Consider the following 18,438-nt stretch of genomic DNA (forward strand, 5'->3'; position numbering starts at 1 on the left):
TGGGAGGCCTCACAGACTGTCTCCTCCCCCAGTCCCCCATCCTGGGGACAGCCACAGCCTGGACTGTGAGTAGTGGCTAGAGATTGGGAGCTGGACCCTTGATCCAGGGCGGATGAACCTGAAACCTCAGCCCTGTCCAGCACTAAGTATAGCACCTGACATCACAGAAGCTGGGCAAAATGTTGGGAAAAGGAAAAGTCATGAACCCCACCCTCCTCCTCACCACTCTGAGGTAGGACTGGGGGTCTTTGCATCCCCTTCTTCCACAAGTCACCTAGCCACCCAACCTCCTACCGCCAGGCCCTCCCTTCTGCCACTCCCACCCACTGCACCTTGGCAGGAGGGATGGGACTACGCAAGAGGCGCAAAGCCTCAGCTCCTGCTTTCCCAGCTGTGCTCCACCCCGCCAGAGGCCAACTCCTTGCTGGGGAGATGGGATGGAAAAGCAGCTTGCCACCCATTCACTTTTGGGTGCAGCCTTCCGGTCTCATTCCAGGAAAGCAGGATTGATGCAAAGCGATTAGTTCGAAGGTGCTCAGTTTAAACTAGTGATAAATTCAGTTTCCCTCGTCATCAAAGACACAAATTAAACAATGTGATGCCATTGACATCACCTTAGCCAAACCGTCGGTGGGTGTGAGAAACTTCCATTAATTGGGTTCTGAGGTCGTAGACACCTTCTTTGGCCCCAACCGCTAAAACCTATGGCTAGGTCAGGCATTAGAGCCTCCTCTGGGGTTGCTGGAGAAAATTAGACCCCTCGGGGTCACATGTATCGGTAGCCCCCCACCTCCGGTGTACCTCGTGTGCGAGGGGCGGGGGAAGGGGGAGGCTCCGTTCGATGATTTTGCTTTAGGGACGCTCCGCGCTGTTAGTCGCGAGCGCAGGGAGGCTGCAGGAGCGCCTGGGATGAATTTCTGCTCCACCACTTGCCCGGTGTGACCTTGAACGAGTTAATGAACTTCTCCACGCTTCAACGTCCGGGTCGATAGAGTGGCAAACCCAGACCGCACCTCGTAGCCTTGTCTGGCAAACTCCTGGAGTGGAGCCTTCTCACGGTGCCTACTGGTGAGTGTAGGTGATGTTAAATCTCGGGGTGGGGGGGGGGGTCCCTCTGTGGCCACCCTAGCGGGTGTTGGTTCCTCTGAGACCCTCTCGGCCGGGGGTGTGTAACTCCAAACCACATCCCGAGAAGCAGAATTTGGGAAGCCAAGATCCTCGAGTCCTGGCTGGAGGGGCGAGGGGTGGCGCGTGGGGGCTCAGGAGAAACCCCAGTCCCTCAGCCCCAACCAAAGTCTGGAACTCGGCGGGGCCGGGCTGGCCAGCCTCCGCGCCTTTCACCCCGCGGGCCCCGCCCTCAGCCCCGCCCTCCTCTAACCAGAGCCCCCATTGGTGGCGTCCGGCGGCGCGGCTGCTGTTATTTTTCGAATATATAAGGAGGTGGAGGTGGCAGCTGCTGCTTAGAGGTTTCCCGGACTGGTGGCTGGTCCCTGCGTCCCTCCACCCCGCCCCACCCTCCCCGCTTCCCTCTCCTCCCTCGCTCCGGCCCCGTGGCTCTTCCTCCCTCCCTCCCCCCCCTCCACCCCGCGCCCGCTCCCCACCTCGCCCCGGCCAGCTGTGCCCGGCGTCGCCCTGCGCCCGGCCCTCCGGCCAGCCTTCCGCGGGCCACGCCGCGATGGAGCTGCCCCAGCCCGAGCCCGCGCCGGGCGTGGCTCTCAGTCCGGCCGGCGTGCGCGGTGGCGCCGAGCGTCCCACCCACCTCCGGGGCCTCCGGCTGGGAGCTCATGGCCTCGTGGGGTCCCCGGAGCGCGCGGCCGCTTCCTCGCCGGTCACCACCCTCACCCAGACCATGCACAACCTCGCCGGGCTGGGCAGGTAGGGCGCCCCACCGACGCGGGGTGTGGGGTGAGAGGCCCGCACTAGGGTGTTGGTCCCCGGCGTGGGAGTCGAATCGAGAGGCTGAGTGGGGAGGTGTCCTGGGTAAGAGCCTGCTTCAGGGACCCGGGACTAGGGCAATGAGGCCAGGTCTGTGCTGCTCACACCCTCCAGGTGACTTGCTCTTGGCAGCACAAGCCTCTGGAGACCACTGTCCCACTTCCCGGCCCCCCCCCCTCCCCCGCTGCCCCCCTAATCTCTGCCCTAATCACCACTATTTTGCCCCAGGCAGGGGATTCTGAGCTTGGAGTGGGAACTTGAGGGTGGCAGAACAGACTGGTTCTCCTATGTCCATGCCCCTGCTCCCTCCACCCCTAGTCCTTTCCCAGGGTTAAGGGGTTAAACACTGGTCCTGCTTCCTGAACAGGCCTGCAGTGTCCAGGCTGGGTTGCCCTCAGCAGCAATAGAGACTAAAGTATTGGTCCTAGTTCCAGAAAGGCTTGTGGATGGGTAGGGGTCTGAAGAGTTCCGATGAAGGCCCCCCAGGGCTCCTTTCCTGCCCTGCCATCCCCCAGAGTGGCCTCCAGCCCAGCTTCTTGCTCTTGCTTTGGGCTCACCTCTTTCTTAATCAACAAAGAAAAGACACTTAGGGCTTCTGCCCAGAGAAGAGGGTAAGCCCTCAGTGCCATCACCTCTCTGGGGCAGTGGTGGGCCCTTCAGAGGTGTGGCCAGTGGGAACATGGGCCAGCCAGCTCTTGAGCCCCATGTTTACATTTCTCCTTCCCTGGGTCCCTGTTGCCTTCCCAGTGAGACCCCAAAGAGTCAGGTAGGCGGCCTGCTCACACGCCTATCCCTGTCCCGGAGACGAGCATCTGAATCTTCCCTGTCGTCTGAGTCCTCTGAATCTTCTGATGCAGGTGAGTCTCAAGGGCCCCGGGGGACTTGGGTGGCTGCCTGAGTCTCCCCACTTCCCTGCCAATCACACTAACATTTTCCCCACAACCGGGAGCCTCCACCTGCCCACTTCTGGTGGGGCTTACCACACCAGCCCAGACTGGCTGAGCGGGCTGTAGGGCGGGGCCCACTTGGGGAGAGGAGATCTTACCTATTTAAAACCAGGCGCCAAAGTCCCTGAACCACAGCCCCACCTGGGAGGCATTAGGGCTGAAACTTGGTCATTTTATAACATTCGCTTGCCTTCAGCTATAACCTTTTCTTTAAAAAGCTGTTATCTCTTCTAGAACAAATTACTTTAAACCAGGTTAAGAAAAATGCTTAGCAAAATTTTGGTTTAAAAACCCATACAGAGGAGGGGCACCTAGTGGCTCAGCTGGTTAAGCTTCAGACTCTTGATTTCAGCTCACGTCATGATCTCAAAGTTCTCCATGCTGACAGCACACAGCCTGCTTGGGATTCTGTCTCTCTCCCTCTCTCTGCCCTGTTACATTTTTTTTTTTTTTTTTTTTGTAATGTGTCAAGATCTAAAATAGAAACAGGTTTTTTCTTTCTTGAATAGGGTTGGGACATGGTGGGGGAAAGTGCAGAAGATGGGCACTACTTTCAAACCAAGGTGCTCTGTCCCCTCAGGTCTTTGCATGGATTCTCCCAGCCCCATGGACCCCCAGATGGCAGAGCAGACGTAAGTACAGAAAAGGGATCTCCACTGGGGCACCTGAGTGGCTCAGTGGGTTGAGCATCCGACTCTTGATTTTGGCTCAGGTCATGATCCCAGGGTCGTGGGATTGAGCCCTTTGTCAGGCTCCATGCTGAGCTTGGAGCCTGCTTAAGACATTCTCTCTCTCTCTCTCTCAAAAAAAAAAAAAAAAAAAAAGTGAAAAGATCCCCACTACCAAAGAGTTGGAACCTGCCTTTGGGAATCCCAGTTTCATCATAAACCTACTGGGGAAGCCTGGGAGAATGCCCAGACCCCTCCTATCCCCATATACCTGGTACTAATTGACCTTCCCAAGTCCTGAGACTTTACTTCCTGTCTCAGAAAAGGGTCTGCTCCTATAGGAGCAGCCAACTGTGGTCTCAGGACCAGGTAGTGGGGATAGTGGCTTCTGGAGCAGTGGATACTTCAGCCAGCCCTTGGCTTGTGGGAATACAGGCCTGGTGTGTGTCCTGTTTTTCTTTTGCCTATACAGATGTTTATTTGTTTTTTTTTTCTGTGAAATATCACAATTTTAAAATATGGTCCAATTGATTCAAAACTTTGAATTTGCTATAGACCAAACAAAACAGTTGGGACAGGTTGGTCCAGCCCTTGGCCATCCTATCAGCAACCTCTGGACTAGGCACTTTATGAGAGAGAGCGTGGAGAGAGAGTTCTGCTGAGGACAGATCCCTTCCCCTTGGTTGTGGGGCATGAGTAGTATCTTCCAGACCACAGCTGTTCCCATCCAGCTGTTAGAGCCCCAGCAGGGAGAGCAGCTGCCAGGCGTTAGTGGGGACAGCTGGGCATCCCCAGACTGGGCTGAGGGACTATGGCTTTGGGGTCAGAGCAGTGCCTATCTTTCCTCCCACTGTCTTTGATCAGACTGGGCTGGGCTACAGGGTTTGTTCACAAACAGGAAGCAGGGAGAGAAATGGGTGGGGGCGGGGGGACTGCAGGTCGGTTTTTGGTGGCAACACAGAACTGTCCCTGCTTTACTCCCGAGGCCCAGGTGCAGATTGTAAATGAAGCCAATGCAATGTGGTCATTCCTGATGCCAGGTTGTCTGGGCACAACCACTCCCCACCCCTAGGAGTCATCCCCCTGACGCTAGCCCTCAGTGGGCCCCCCCACCTCTGCACCTGCTGTGTCGGTTACAGTTTCTCAGAAAGAAGCATGTGTGTGTGTGTGCCTGCGTTCGCATAGACGCACAAAAGCCTTGCGTGGCAGGTGGTCTCTGGTAACATAGCTAGGGGGTGGGGCCTATCTACAGAAGCTTGTGCCCCAGCCTCAAAAGGAACATCTGTTGGAATTCTTTGCCTGCTGGCCTCTTCTAAGGCAGGAGAAGGGGGTGGGACAGAGGCTGGGTCCTGGAAAATTCCATAGGAGGGAGGAGAGGATGTGACCCTGAACATTTGTCACCAGGGGGTCTGGCATGGCACACTGTGGCTGATCCAGGGGCACACTAAACTAGGCCCCTGTCCTGGGGGGAGCCAGGAGCGCCCCACACAAGGGGAGGGAAGGCATCCAGGCCCTGGAGATACCCACATTGTTGGCCACAGTCTGTCATCATGGGATGGATGGATGCCTTTCCTGGCCACCATATGGCCCCGCTGAGGTGATTTGCATACAGGTGGAAGGCCTGTGGGCAGGCTGGCGAGACCGTTGCCTTGGTAGCGCCTCAGCAACCCTGTGACCTGCCCCAGCTGTCTCTATTGCTGCCATTCTCTGGGCTCTCTTCCATTCAGGGCAGCCTTCAAAATCCCGGGCTGCTTCTCCTCTCCCCCCCTCCCCAGTACCTGGACCCCCTCCCTGCATTCTTCCCTCCACTGTCTACTGGCCTGAGTCCTGTCCTCTGGGCCTTGTGGACTGGGGGCCTGATGCTGGGGGTGGGCAATGTGCTACAGGAGGAGGTGGGCTGCACAGGATGTTTCTCTGTCTTAGGTTTGAACAGGCCATCCAAGCAGCCAGCCGGGTCATCCGAAAGTAAGTGCTACAGCCTTCCTCAGGCCGGCTCTGGTAGTCTTGGTAGTCTACCTACCATTGGCTCTGTCCATGCTCCCCTCTCCTCCACCTCCCCCACCCCACCCCCCACGTTGGGTGGAGTAGGCATGGGGAGGGTGCTGTCCCATTCCCTCCCACAGGGATGCATAGGGCTCTGCGGTGGAGGGGCATCCTGCCTGCTTTCCTGCACAGCCCTCTACTCTCCAGCCCTGACATATCCCCATTTCCTTCTGCAGCGAGCAGTTTGCCATTCGACGCTTCCAGTCCTTACCGGTGAGTGCCCTCTGAGGCCTGACGCTGGAGGCCCAGGCATTGCCCAGGCTTGAGGAGGGGCAGGAGGGATCCAGGGTCGCCTCCCGGAGGGTGGACTTGAAGTGGTCTGGCGTCCCTGGTCTGGCTGTGGGAGATGGGGTTTTGGAGGTGGATGGGCAAGCTGGGGGATTCGAAGGAGGGATGGGAGAAGGTAGGGCCAGGGCTGATGCCAGAGGAATGCAGCCTTCAGTACCTGCTGCCCTACCTGGCTCTCTAGGTGAGGCTTCTGGGCCACAGCCCTGTGCTACGGAACATCACCAACTCCCAAGCACCCGGCAGCTGGAGGAAGAGCGAGGCGTGTGGCCGAGCTGCCCGCAGCTCTGGGGAGGACAAAGAGAATGTGCGCGTCCAGAAGGCTGGAGTGGGAGCACTTCAGGGAGAGAAGGGGGTGTGCTGGGGTGGTTCTCTGGCGTTTGATGACACCCGCCCCCCCCCCCCCCCATCTTGCCCACAGAATGGATTTGTTTTCAAGATGCCGTGGAAACCCCCACATCCCAGCCATGCCCATGCTTTGGAAGAGTGGGCTGACCGAAGAGAAGCCTTTGCCCAGAGACCAAGCTCAGCCCCCGACCTGATGGTACGTCAGGAGAGCCAGACCATGCAGGGTGGGCTTGCGTGTAGGGTTGGCACCCCTGAAGGCAGCCTGGGGGAAGGTGGAGGGTGATCCTGAACCCTAGGGCAGTGGGAACCTTTTCTCAGAAGGATGGGGTTGGGGGCTGCCCGGGGTCCCCACCCTGAGCAGCTTGTGTCTGTCCCCTGCACAGTGTCTCACCCCTGAGCGGAAGATGGAAATAGAGGAGTGGAGTCCCCCAGCCCGATCCCGCTTCCCCCTGACTGCCACCCAGGGGTCCTCTGAGGAAGATGATGGATTTGTGGACATCCTGGAGAGTGACTTAAAGGTAACCAGTCTTTCCCCAGGATCTCCCCAAAGAGGAAAGCACTGACCTCCTGCAGGGAGACTACGCCATCATTCCAATGACAGAAGAGGAATTGGAGCTAATGGAGTCACAGCCTGACCTCTGGCCTACCAGAGACTAGCAGGCGACTGGCACTGGTGATGCAGTGAGGGAGGGCCCTGCAGGGCAGAGGGAAGCCTGGCACTCCACCATGGCCACGCTTCTCACGATTCTGTGCAAACAAGTGGGGCCCTGCAATTTCCTGGTTCTAAGGGACCACCCTGTGTGGACATGGCCGAGGAGGGCCATGCTGAAGGACTTAGGGCCTACGCGGTTTGGCCTTTGCCTGCATGTTAACCATATCCTTGCTGATTTGGCCTCAGGATGACAATGTGGTCCCCCCAGGCATGGAGAGCCTCATTAGCGCCCCACTGGTCAAGACCTCAGAAAAGGAGGAAGAGCAGGTGGGTTTCTGGGGGGGACCGCTCAGAACTTGGAGGGGTGGAGCCCTACCCTCCAGGTGGGGTTAGTAGGGGGCAGGGGCTGGGCACTCTGACCCCCTACCTGCCACCCCTCCCAGGACCTCATCATATACAGCAAGTGCCAGCGGCTCTTCCGTTCTCCGTCCATGCCCTGCAGCGTGATCCGACCCATCCTCAAGAGGCTGGAGCGGCCCCACGACAGGGACCTGCCCATACAGAACAAGCGGAGGAAGAGCGTCACCCCTCCAGAGGAGCAACGGGAGGCCGAGGAACCTGTGGGTACCCCCTAGGGTGGGGCTGGGCGGCCACTGTCCGAGTCCACCCCGCAAGCCCTTCTTGGCTGGGTTTGTGGCAGAGGGAGGGGGCAGGGAAAGAGGTACCAGCTGAATGGGGGCACTGAGGGGCAGCCTGCCCACCCCTGATCCTGGCCACCATCCACCCCACAGAAAGCCCGTGTCCTCCGCTCAAAGTCCTTGTGTCATGATGAGATTGAGACTATCCTGGACAGTGACCACCGAGAACTGATTGGGGATTACTCCAAGGTACCAGCACTGGGGACCCTCCGCAGACTTGACCCCTTACTGTATGGCCCCCCCAAGCTCAGCAGGTGTTTTGGCACCTTCCTCTCCCCTCCCAGCACACTTCCCCCCACTCCCTGCTTTGTCATTTGCAGCTTATCCTTTATTCTTACCTAGACTCCTCTCTCTGGCTCTCTTTGGTCTCCTGACTCTACCTCAAATCTGTCTGGGGTATCAGTTGTGTTCCAACCTTGGAAAACATTTCCAAACTAACATCTAGCTTGGAGCCTCCTCTGGCCTCATCCGGGCACTTTGCAGAGTGTGGGGGCAGCAGGCAGAGAGTTCATTCATCTCTTCTGCTCCCTTCTTCACTTTCCCCTTGGAAAGGGGTTGCTCCCTGGATGTCAGAACCCAAGAGGCACCTCTTGGTTGCTATCGGAACCAGAGCTAAATTTGAAGGTCAGAGCAGGTGTGGCCTTCTGTGCTTAGAAAAGAAACTCCATACTTACCTGACTCCTGGTCTTGCCAGTTTCACCTTTTTTTCTCCTCTCTCTCTCTTTCTCCCATCTCCCTTTCTCAAACTCTCTCTCCTCTTCCCTTCAGGCCTTCCTTCTGCAGACTGTGGATGGGAAGCACCAAGATCTCAAGTACATCTCACCAGAAACGGTATGTGGGGATGAGCCATTCTCCAGGCACACTTGGGACGTTTGCCTGTTAACCTTTTCTGGCTGGAAAAGGCCAGGGCAGCGGTAGGGTTGGGGTCAGCTCCCACCTGTCAGCCTGACCTGCTGGGACCCACCTCTGTGACCCACAGATGGCAGCCCTGTTGGCAGGCAAGTTCAGCAACATTGTGGAGAGGTTTGTGATTGTGGACTGCAGGTACCCCTACGAGTATGAAGGCGGGCACATTAAGGTGAGGCGGGCTGATGAGGACAGGCCCTGAAGACCCACCAGGTCTGTCCTTCCTCTGCGGGGAGAGTGACTCAGTGGGGGGTGGCTGCACCCTATCTTAGGGAAGGATTCTGCCCAGTAAGAGGTGGGGTCACCTGTCTGAAAGTTGGGAACCGCACAGGGAGGGACCTGCCACCCAGGCCCAGGGCTACTGCCTGACCTCCAGCTCCTCTGGCAGACTGCCGTGAACTTGCCCCTGGAACGGGATGCTGAGACCTTCCTGCTACAGAGCCCCATCACACCCTGTAATCTGGACAAGAGAATCATCCTCATTTTCCACTGTGAATTCTCATCTGAACGTGGTCCCCGCATGTGAGTCAGCCAGCTGGTGTCTGCTCCTGACCTCTGCCCAGGCTTTGGGATGCTGGAGCCATCTGATGCACAGGAGGCCCGAGCCCAGCCCCAGCCCCTCCTAGACCTGGGCCTCTGGTCTCCTGGCAGTGTGTAGCAGACCTCAGCCTCCCTTCCTGTGCATGGCACCCTCCTCCTACTTCCCTCTCCCCATCCTTCCCATCTGGCCTCATGTCCACCCACCATCCATTGCCACCCCCCCCTCCCCCCCTCCACCAAGATCTGGTTCTAAGTCTCCAAAAGTGTCCTTAACCTTCAAGGGCCCTGTCCCAAGCCTCGGTGATGTTGACCCTTCCAGGGTTTGACGGATCTTTCTTCTCCCCACCTCTCATCCTCACCAAGTCTTGTCCAGACCTCCTGAACAGATCTCTACAATTTTGTCTACTTCTCTCCTTCCTGTTTCCCCTTTCTTGGTCCAGGTCAGATATCTCTAACAAAGATTGTGAACTATCTTCCAGAAACAACTCCCTTGATTTACCTCCTTTCTTCCATCTCCCCAACCTTTTCTGGACCCAGTAGCCAGATGATCTAAGAGTGTTCTTGTGGCTGACATTCCTTTACTCAAGCCTTCTGTGGCTCCCCATGGCCCACAAAGGGGTGGGTGCAAAGAATAGGTCCCCTGAGGTATATCTCGCTGCACGCCCAGCTCTGACCCCTACACCCCTGCTGGTCTCAGGTGCCGTTTCATCAGGGAGCGTGACAGAGCCGCCAACGACTATCCCAGCCTCTACTATCCTGAGATGTATATCCTCAAGGGCGGCTATAAGGAGTTCTTCCCACAGCACCCGGTACCATGGGGTGTGGGAGGGTTGGACTGTAGGGAATGGGTTCTGCCCAAGGAGAAGGGAGGTCTCCTTCCAGAGTTAACCATTCCCCATATTGATTGACTCTCCCATCCTGCCCTAGACCTTCTGTGAGCCCCAGGACTACCGGCCCATGAACCATGAGGCCTTTAAGGACGAGCTGAAGACCTTCCGTCTCAAGACACGCAGCTGGGCTGGGGAGAGGAGCCGGCGGGAGCTCTGTAGCCGCCTGCAGGACCAGTGAAGGCCAGCACCAGTCCTGCCTACCTTCTCTTCCTCGTGGCCTGGGTGCCAGCCACCTAGGGCCCTGCAGGGCTGAGGGTCTGCTGGAGGCCCCAGGTGCCATCCAGGGGAAGGGCAGTGAGGGTGTCCTGTCTGTCTGCCCCCAGCCCTGGTCCCCATGTCTCCATTCAATCATACTTCAGACCCTTGTCCCACCCCCACTCCAGCCCAGCCCCTGGAGGAGCCCAGCCTGTTGATTTGGTGAAATTGGATTATGTCGAGCTCTAAGGAAGTATTTTGTGTCCAGCAGGGACCTTTTTTGCTTTTTTCCCTTCCTTGTGTGAGTTAACCCTTTGTCTTCCCATGTCCAGAAAAGACCCCCCTTTTCTCTAGGGGCTTTGTTTGTATGTGGCCAGAGGAAAGCCACAGCCCCCCAGGATGGGCCAAGGCAAAATTCCTCCCTGTGAGGGGAGCAGGCACTGTGGCCGGGCCCTCTCTAGCACTCCTGGGTGTGTCTGCCGTGTTTTCTTTCTCTTTCTCTTTCCTGTCCCTCCACATGAACACCTCCAGCACAAACATAACCTCTTACTCTTTCCTGTTTCAGTGTTACCCGCACGCTTGATTCATTTGTCTGATTTGTTGCCCATCTCAGGATATTCACAGGCTGAGGATTAGGCTCCCCTCTCCAGCTGGGGTTAGAGACTCTGAACATTAATTAGCCACTTGACCCTAGCTCCTCAGGGGCCCTTGGGCCAGGGCTAAGGCCTGCATCCTGAGCCCCTGGAAGCCCAGACCTCACTGCTGTGAACCCCGGGGACTGACTGGTCAGAATTTGCTGCTGTCTTGTTGTGGATGGACAGATGGACGAATGGACGGATGATGGATGGATGGATGGATAGCCATGGATGCCCAATGCCTTGCACACACAAACTGCTGAGTTGAAGCATTTCAGTGAGCATGACAGCCTGCGGCAAGAATATATATGTGTCTGTCTGTGTGGACAAAGTCTTTACACTTTAAGGTTTGGAAATATTCAAGATGAAATATCATAGAAGCAGCGAAGCCAAGGACAGAGCCACGTCCGGATTCCAAATCTCAGGATGTGTGGGGGGCTGTGCTTGAAGGCCCAGATGAGTCACCTGTTTGGGCCTTGGTTCAATAAAGCACTGAGCAAGCTGAGTAACCAGCATTGTGTCCTATGGGCCCTTGACAAGACCATGGCAGACGCTGATGGGGGGGATAGGATAGCCACAGGTCAGTGGATGGGGGCGGAAGACTCCTGCAGAGGTGGCCTCATGTTCTCTTCCCAAGGCAGCCTTGCCTCTCCTTCGTGTGTCTACTCAAACACCTCTAACCTCACCCTTTCTAAACTGCACCAAGTAACCAAAGTGACCCTGTCACTGCTCAAGAGTTGTCAGTGGCTCCCCACTGCCCTCAGGATAAACTTATCCCTGCATGGCCCTTTAGGACCTGGGCCCTCCCCAGGCCCATTCCTCACCTCATTTGACTCAAATCCCCATGCCTTGCTCTTCACATTTCCTTCCTTTGCACCTGCTGCATCATCAGGAATGTTCTCTCCCTGTTATTCCTCCTTTGAGACTCAATTTCAGATGTCACCTCCTCCCAGAAGCCTTCCTGCCCTGTCAGAAAACTGACTTTCCTCTCAGTGGCCCCAGCACCCCGCAGAGGTTCCACCATGTAGGGGGATGCCAAGTTCAAGATCAAGAGAGTGGAAAAGGGCCAATTTGGGAGAACAGGTCCCAGGCCCAAACCTGGTGTCTCAGGAAATTCCCTCAGAACACCACTGCAGGTGACCCTTGCCCCCAAATGCGAGTCTGTGATTGCCGGGCCTCCTTTGCACACATGTACAGATAAGGAACTACCTGATACAGAGTGTGTCAAACATGTGGGGCATCATTACCACTTTCTGTCAAAGTTCATCTACCTTCTGAAGTAGGTGGTGCTAATGATTATTCACTCCATTTTGTAGATGGGAAAATGGAGGCTATTTCCTACCAGAGCAATAAAGGACTCCAGATTCCCAGGCTGAGTCTAAACAATGCTTGCCTTGTCTCCGGCTTTTCCTCCAAGATTCTTACGCCCAAAGGCTTCGTCTTCCCTCTTGGTCCAGGCCCCGTGCAAGGGCACAATGCATGGGGGGTGTTGGGATGTGACTTTGATGGTCTGGGGGCCTGGGCCTTTGCTCAGGGAGGGAGGGGCTCTGAAAGCTCCAAAAGCCCTATCCGCTGATCAGGCAGCTGACACCAAGGGTAGCATTTATTCGGGTAAGGGGACTTGCCCCAGAAAAAAAGTATCTGTGTAGACCCCTGAGGAACAGGGAGAAATGGGGAGTGGGGGGAGGGGGGGAAGGCCCTGGGCACTGTCCTACTAAGATTTGCTTGCTCCACTCTCCTTAGGTGGTCCCAGGAAGCCCCGCTCCCTCCTTCCTGGTTTATAGAGGAGGAAGGCTGCTGGATGCTCAGAGAGGGCATGTGGTTGCCTCCAAGTCACACAGCAGATACAAGCAGAGCAGGCATTCCAGCTGCCTAGGACTCTCCCACTTCTCACCTCCTGCCTTGGTCCCAGAAAAGCCAAGTGGGTGGGGCTAGGTTGCCTGGTTTCTACTCTGAGTGTCCTTTTTCCACCCCATGGGTCAGGGTCAGGCCACGTGGGAGGAGAGAGCCATGGGTATTGAATGTAAACACATAGGCTGTGTACCAGGTGCTGACATCTGAGACTACATCTGTCCTCCTCATATCCCACCATCGGAGCCATAGTTGTGGTCATGGGGCATTCACACTGTTCCAGACACACGTTGTCTCCTAAGCTTACCAGGTAGGTATATAGCTCATTTTGCAGGGGAAGAGGAAGAGGAGTCAGGGAGAGGGCCTTGGTCAAGCCAGGAAACAAAACTTCCCCCAGAGAAGGTCCTGGTGCTCACATATACCTTGATGGGGGTGGGCCTGAGTCTAGGAGAGGGAATGCCAGAGGTTTGCCTCTCCAACTCGGGCCAGGACCCCATCTACCCCTGGAGTTCAGGGGATGGGGCAGAGGTGCCCCAATCTCTCCTCCCCCTAGCAAGAGAAGCAATAACTTCTTTCCTGGATGCTCATGAAGGGACGCAGATCAAGCAAGGAAGCAGTTTAAAATCCTGGGCTGCTGGCCAGTTTTGAAGGTTGTTTTGCCTGGGCCAGGGTAGTTAAAGAGCATCATAGAGCCAGGCACAGGTGGGAAGCTGGCCTGTGCCAAGCTGACCAAGTCAGTGGGCACTAATGGGGTGTGGACACCAGCTGAATCGCTCACTGGGTCACTTGCAAAAACAATTTTAAAAAATGTTTTCTTTTTAAATTGAAGAATAATCAACATCTCATCAAGGGCACACATCTTAAGCAGAGAACACAGACCCGAGGAACCATTACACAGCTCAAGATAAAGGACTTTTCTAGAATTCCATGAGGCTCTCTCTTGCTTCCTCCCAGTACCTGCATCCCAGGGGTCCCCACTATTCTGACCTCTGTCAGGTAGATTCGTTTCTCCTGTCTTGAGCTTCATATACATGAAATCATACAGTTCATACCCTTACGTCTGGCTTCCTTCACTCAGCATGACTTTGAGATTCATTTATGTTTCCTTTAGCAGTGGTTTGTTCCTGTTCATTGCTGAATAGTATTCCACTGTGTGACTATACTCCTAAATTGAATTATTCATTCTAAATTTTTTTCTTTTGGTTTTTACATTAAAAAATTAAGATACAGGGGTGGCTGGGTGGCTTAGTTAAGCATCTGACCCTTGATCTCAGCTTAGGTCTTGATCTCAGGGTCTTGAGTTCAAGCCCCACATTGGGCTCTGTGCTGGGCATGAAGCCTACTTAAAGAATATATAAAATAAAAGTGAAGATATAATTTACATATCTTATATCAAATTCACCCATTTGAGTGTACGATTCTGTGAGTTTTGACAAATGCAAACAGTGTGTAACCACCATCACAATCAGGTATAGAACATTTTCATTCTGCCCTTGATGGATTATTTGAGGTGATTTCAAATGGTACTGGCAATATACCCAGGAGTGGAAATGCCGGGTCATAGTGTGTTTGCTCAGCTTTAGCGTTTTCTACGAGCAGAGTGAGAATTCTGCTGCCCCGTATGCTCATCACAATTGGTAAATTTTAATTTCTCTCTCTTAACCAGAAAACGTGACCGTTGTACATAGCAAAGAGCTCTGTTAAGTGCTGGACCTACACGTTGTGGTGTGGCAGCAGCAAGGCTCAAGCATTATAAGCCCAGCCTGTTTTCTGACTCTCCTACATTGAAATATTGGTCTTAATTTCTTCCTCAAGTCAGATTCTCTAAAAAGTTAAAGTGACTCCTCAGAGTCAGTTGGCTGTACGTCATTGGCTTGAGCCCATCCATTGACGACAGCTTACAGCCATCTAGAAAAGTTGGGATTTCTAAAAAGTCTTCATATCTGGAATCGAACACGTAGGCGCCCACTTTCCAGAGGCAATGAAACTGTTAGTACAGAAAGGAGGGATGTTTAGACAAGGAGGTCCACGGTCTCATGGAATCTGGAAACAATCAGGAGAGGGAAGTTGAGTAATGACGGGGAAGTTGCTGTTCTGCAGCCAGGAAAGCCATGCCTTGAGAGAACGCTGGAGGACGTGGACTTGTTCACAGCCGATTGTTCAAAGAAGACAGTTGGTTACGGGACAGAAGGTAAGAAGCATTCCTGCCCAGCCCACACAGGAATTGGCGTGGGTGCCAGCCTTGTGCCGCTAGGCAGCCTCCGCCCCACCCAGCTGCACCAGCACACGCCCCTGGGAGGGCTGCCAGGCTCTGAGTCAGCGGGGCCTGAGGCAGCCGGAGGGGAGGAAGCCTCACGTGGCTGGGTCCCAGCCGCCTCGTGGGGCCTTCTGGCTGTCAGCCCTGCAGGAAGCGCGGCTGTTTGAAAGGACGAATCACACATGGCCTCCTCCTCCTGGAGCCCAGCCAAGACTATTTCCACGGGGCCTGGGGGTCCCTGAGGGTGGGATGGAGCTCCCAGGGTTGGGTTGTAGAAGGTACGCAGGGCTAGAGTTGGAGGAGGCTTATGGTCTTCTGAAATGTGGAGCAGGGGCTGAGTCAGCCCCTGGGGCCACTGTGAGGGGACAGGGAGGAAGGGGGACACACAAGGTGGGGGGAGGGGCAGGCTGAAATCTACGGACATGCACATCTCCCTTAGCACCTCAGGAAAGTTACTTGAGTTCACTGTGCCTTAATTTCCTCATCTGTAAATGGGGATTGTAAATGCCCTCCTTCAAAGGATTGCAGGTTGGATCAAATGAGTTAGTGTATGTAAAGCACTCAGAACAGAACCTGTCTACAGCGAGTGCCATACAAGAGTTGGCTATGGCTGTTACTACTTAGGGCCAGTGTGAGGATTAAAGAACAGACAGGTAAAAAGGATGAGCCTGAAAACAATTAGAAGAAAGGGGTCCAGGCTGAGGGTTTTGTCCCTTTTCTGCACATGGGCAAGCCCCAGGGTTGTAGGAGAAAAGCCCAAATGCTGTATGTAGGCTGGTGGTCTACTGTGCCAGTCCAGGTAGCAGTTAGGAAGCTGTGGAAGGGGATGTGGTGGAGACAGAGGAGGAAGCCATCTGTGTGGCTGGTGGAAAGCTGCCCGCACAGGGCAATGCCACCTGTGAGATGACCCAGGGAGGTGGAGGGGGATGGAAGAACAAGCCTGGCCTGAATTTGGTCCCCTTTATTCTACAGTAGCCTTATCCACTTAATCTCAGCCTGCCGGGATTCTCAAAAAAGCAGATCCCTTCTTCTGCTTAGTTTGCTATTCTACTCTTTGAGAAATGGCTAGACATCCTTATCAGGGAGTCATTCAGAAAATCCACTGCCTGGGGCTGGCAGATTCTACCCAATTGCCCTCCCCACATCCAGAAGTAGGTGGTGGCTCAACTAGTCTGGCCTGAGGACTCAGGGTCTGTAAAGACCTTCAATATGGGTTCCCAGCTGTCAAAAACTAAAGGGGCTGTCCCCAGGGAGTGAGTTCTCTGTCCCTGGAGATGTGTAAGCAGGACCTGGGGGTTGGTTCTAACATCTGGGAGAAGCAGCAGAGCTTCCCAAGCCAGGCTGCCCACTGGTGATCAGGACACTGCTACGGCTTGGGTAGGTGCGGAACGGAAACTGCTTTCCAAGTTGAATCAGTATCAGTCACCGTGCACACATCACAGTGTTAGGCACCAAGGGGCATTGGAAAAGGCAGGCACCAGGCTGCCTGCCACCATGGGGTAGGCCTCACCCTGACATGGGTAGGGAGCAGTGGAGGATGGGAGTGTGGGGAAGGGGCCCAACGTAAGAGGGTACAGCCAACCCCCCACCCCAATTCAGAGGACCACTGAGAAGACCACTGGGGAGTGGGGTGATAGGCACCTCTGCACACAGCCAGAGGGAGGGGAGGGGGAATGATAGGAAGGTGTGATCCTGAGCCACTTCTAGACAGGTGGGCCAGGCCCTAAATCCAGCCACCTTCCTCATTCAATCTCCTCTAGTTTTTGTGTAGTGCTTTATTTTACTTTCCTTCCTTCTCTCTTCAGTTTCTCTCTCTCTTACACACACACACACACACACACACACACACACACACACACACACACTCTCCATATCCCACAAACCCACATCTGCACCTATTGTATGCCTGGCCCAGCTGCAACCTGTAGGGTAACCACTATGAAAGGCTCACACACATGAACATGCAACGCATGTTGCTTCCACCGCACTCAGACTGTTCCATTCTGTCGTGAGGACTGGTTTTATAATTCCAGGAGGCACTAGAAGGTCAGCCTGTCCGTCCCTCTGCCTCCCATCAGACCAGAACACCCCACTTGCTTTCCAGTGCTGACCAACACCTCTCTGACACCTTCTCCTATCTTGCCTCTGTATTAAGGGTTGTCAACATGCATTGATTTACCGAGTGCCTACTATATGCCAGGCAACACCCTGACCACTTCACGTTGCCTCAATTAGGCATGAATTAGACTGTAGGTAACGGCAACCCCACACAGCTGTTTAACAAAATAAATGTGTGTGCTCCTCACTCAGCAAGAAGGCTCTGCAGCATCTTGGGGGACCCAGGCTCCTTCCTGCCTCACTGTCCTCAGCTCATGGCTTTAGACCTGGAAATCACAGGCTGGCTGAAGGCTGTAAAGAGTCAGGCATGGCACCTGAGTCTGCTCTGCTACTTGTCAAGACACTACCTCCATCTGGGTCCTCCAAAGCCCTGCATAGTAGCGGCTCAGGCTAGATTTTCACTGCTGTCTCCTTCACATACCTCGCGAGGCCAGCCCCTCAGTGGCCTGGGACTTGGGAGTGGACTCACTGCCTAAGGAATGGACAGAGAGATGCCTGGGTGGCTCAGTCGGTTGAGTGTCCGACTCTTGATTTCAGCTCAGGTCAGGATCCCAGGGTCGTGGGATTGAGCCCCACATTGGGCTCCATGCTGAGTGTGTGGAGCCTGCTTAGGATTCTCTTTCTCTCTCTGCCCCTCTCCCCCATTTGGGCTTTCTAAAAAGAAAAAAAAAATAAATTTAAAAATAATTTTTTAAAAAAGGAACGGACAGAGGCTGGAATACTGTATTCCAGATGCCAGGGGGCCCCAAGCAACCACAGCCCTTGGCCAGGTCTCTGCTGTAATCAGCTGGCAGACATGGGTCCTGGCTGAGCGTGATAGGGACCAGCAACCAGGAACTGAGCCAACATGACCCCAGTCTTGTGACTGAGTTCTCACACGGTCTCTGGGCCTGCCCCTCCATCTACAAATATATGTTGTACATGTGTTCAAAATGCCCCTATGCCCTAGTCAGACCCTGCCCATCTCCTGTAGCCTTCCTTCAATGCCGCCCTGCCCAGGTCCTGTAGCCATTGCATGCCTTGCCCTTGGAGGGTCCTGGCTCCAGGGTCCCCACCTTGGCTGCCCGGCTCTTCATTTCTTCAGTCACCAAGGAGTGTGTTCTTGTCGGCTCCAGGCCTACTTTGTGCATGGCCCTGGGGAGGGAACATGTGTGCCATGGCCTGTGTATACCCCATGGGAGACATCACCACCACAGGCAGACCCTCAGCAATGGGTGCAAAGAGAGCAGCTGAACGCTAACGGTCAGTCCAGACAAGAAAGTTTCCCCTAGGTTTTGGTGTGACCACATTTTGAAGGGGAAAAAAGGGGGGAGGAAAGGGCATTCTAGGCTGAGGGAACAGCCAGTGTGGAAGCTCTGAGGAACAGAACACTGGGAGGCTTGAGTGGTTCACTTGCTAATAAGGCAAACGTGTACATGCATGTGTGGGGATGCCCAGGGTAGGCAGTGAGGCTCAGGATAGACCTTGCCG

At 54.9% G+C, this 18,438-nt stretch overlaps 1 protein-coding gene across 4 annotated transcripts; it reads left to right on the forward strand.

The window, feature by feature from the left end:
- Positions 1–966: 966 nt before the first annotated feature.
- CDC25B (cell division cycle 25B) lies at positions 967–11,247 on the forward strand. Of its 4 annotated transcripts, XM_045445192.1 has the most exons (16): positions 1,371–1,875; positions 2,683–2,792; positions 3,463–3,514; positions 5,474–5,515; positions 5,770–5,806; positions 6,063–6,185; positions 6,300–6,422; positions 6,610–6,744; positions 7,125–7,205; positions 7,322–7,498; positions 7,670–7,765; positions 8,345–8,407; positions 8,556–8,654; positions 8,871–9,004; positions 9,720–9,831; positions 9,950–11,247. In XM_045445192.1, the coding sequence occupies exons 1-16, from the start codon at positions 1,676–1,678 to the stop codon at positions 10,088–10,090; spliced, it is 1,725 nt and encodes a 574-aa protein (XP_045301148.1). In that variant the 5' UTR covers positions 1,371–1,675; the 3' UTR covers positions 10,091–11,247. The 4 variants fall into 4 exon arrangements, with proteins under 4 accessions (XP_045301150.1, XP_045301148.1, XP_045301147.1 ...); XM_045445194.1 differs by lacking the exon at positions 1,371–1,875 and adding an exon at positions 967–1,068 and having other exon boundaries at positions 6,063–6,422; XM_045445191.1 differs by having other exon boundaries at positions 1,375–1,875; positions 6,063–6,422.
- The last annotated feature ends 7,191 nt before the right edge of the window (positions 11,248–18,438 follow it).

The sequence above is a fragment of the Leopardus geoffroyi genome, chromosome A3, assembly GCF_018350155.1.
Source record: "Leopardus geoffroyi isolate Oge1 chromosome A3, O.geoffroyi_Oge1_pat1.0, whole genome shotgun sequence".
Classification (NCBI taxonomy): domain Eukaryota; kingdom Metazoa; phylum Chordata; class Mammalia; order Carnivora; family Felidae; genus Leopardus; species Leopardus geoffroyi.

Coding starts and splice junctions, on each gene's coding strand:
- CDC25B (XM_045445191.1), top strand. CDS start 1,676: ATGGAGCTGCCCCAGCCCGAGCCCGCGCCGGGCGTGGCTCTCAGTCCG. Junction 1,876..2,682: donor AACCTCGCCGGGCTGGGCAG/GTAGGGCGCCCC, acceptor TTGCCTTCCCAG/TGAGACCCCAAAGAGTCAGG. Junction 6,745..7,124: donor TCCTGGAGAGTGACTTAAAG/GTAACCAGTCTT, acceptor ATTTGGCCTCAG/GATGACAATGTGGTCCCCCC.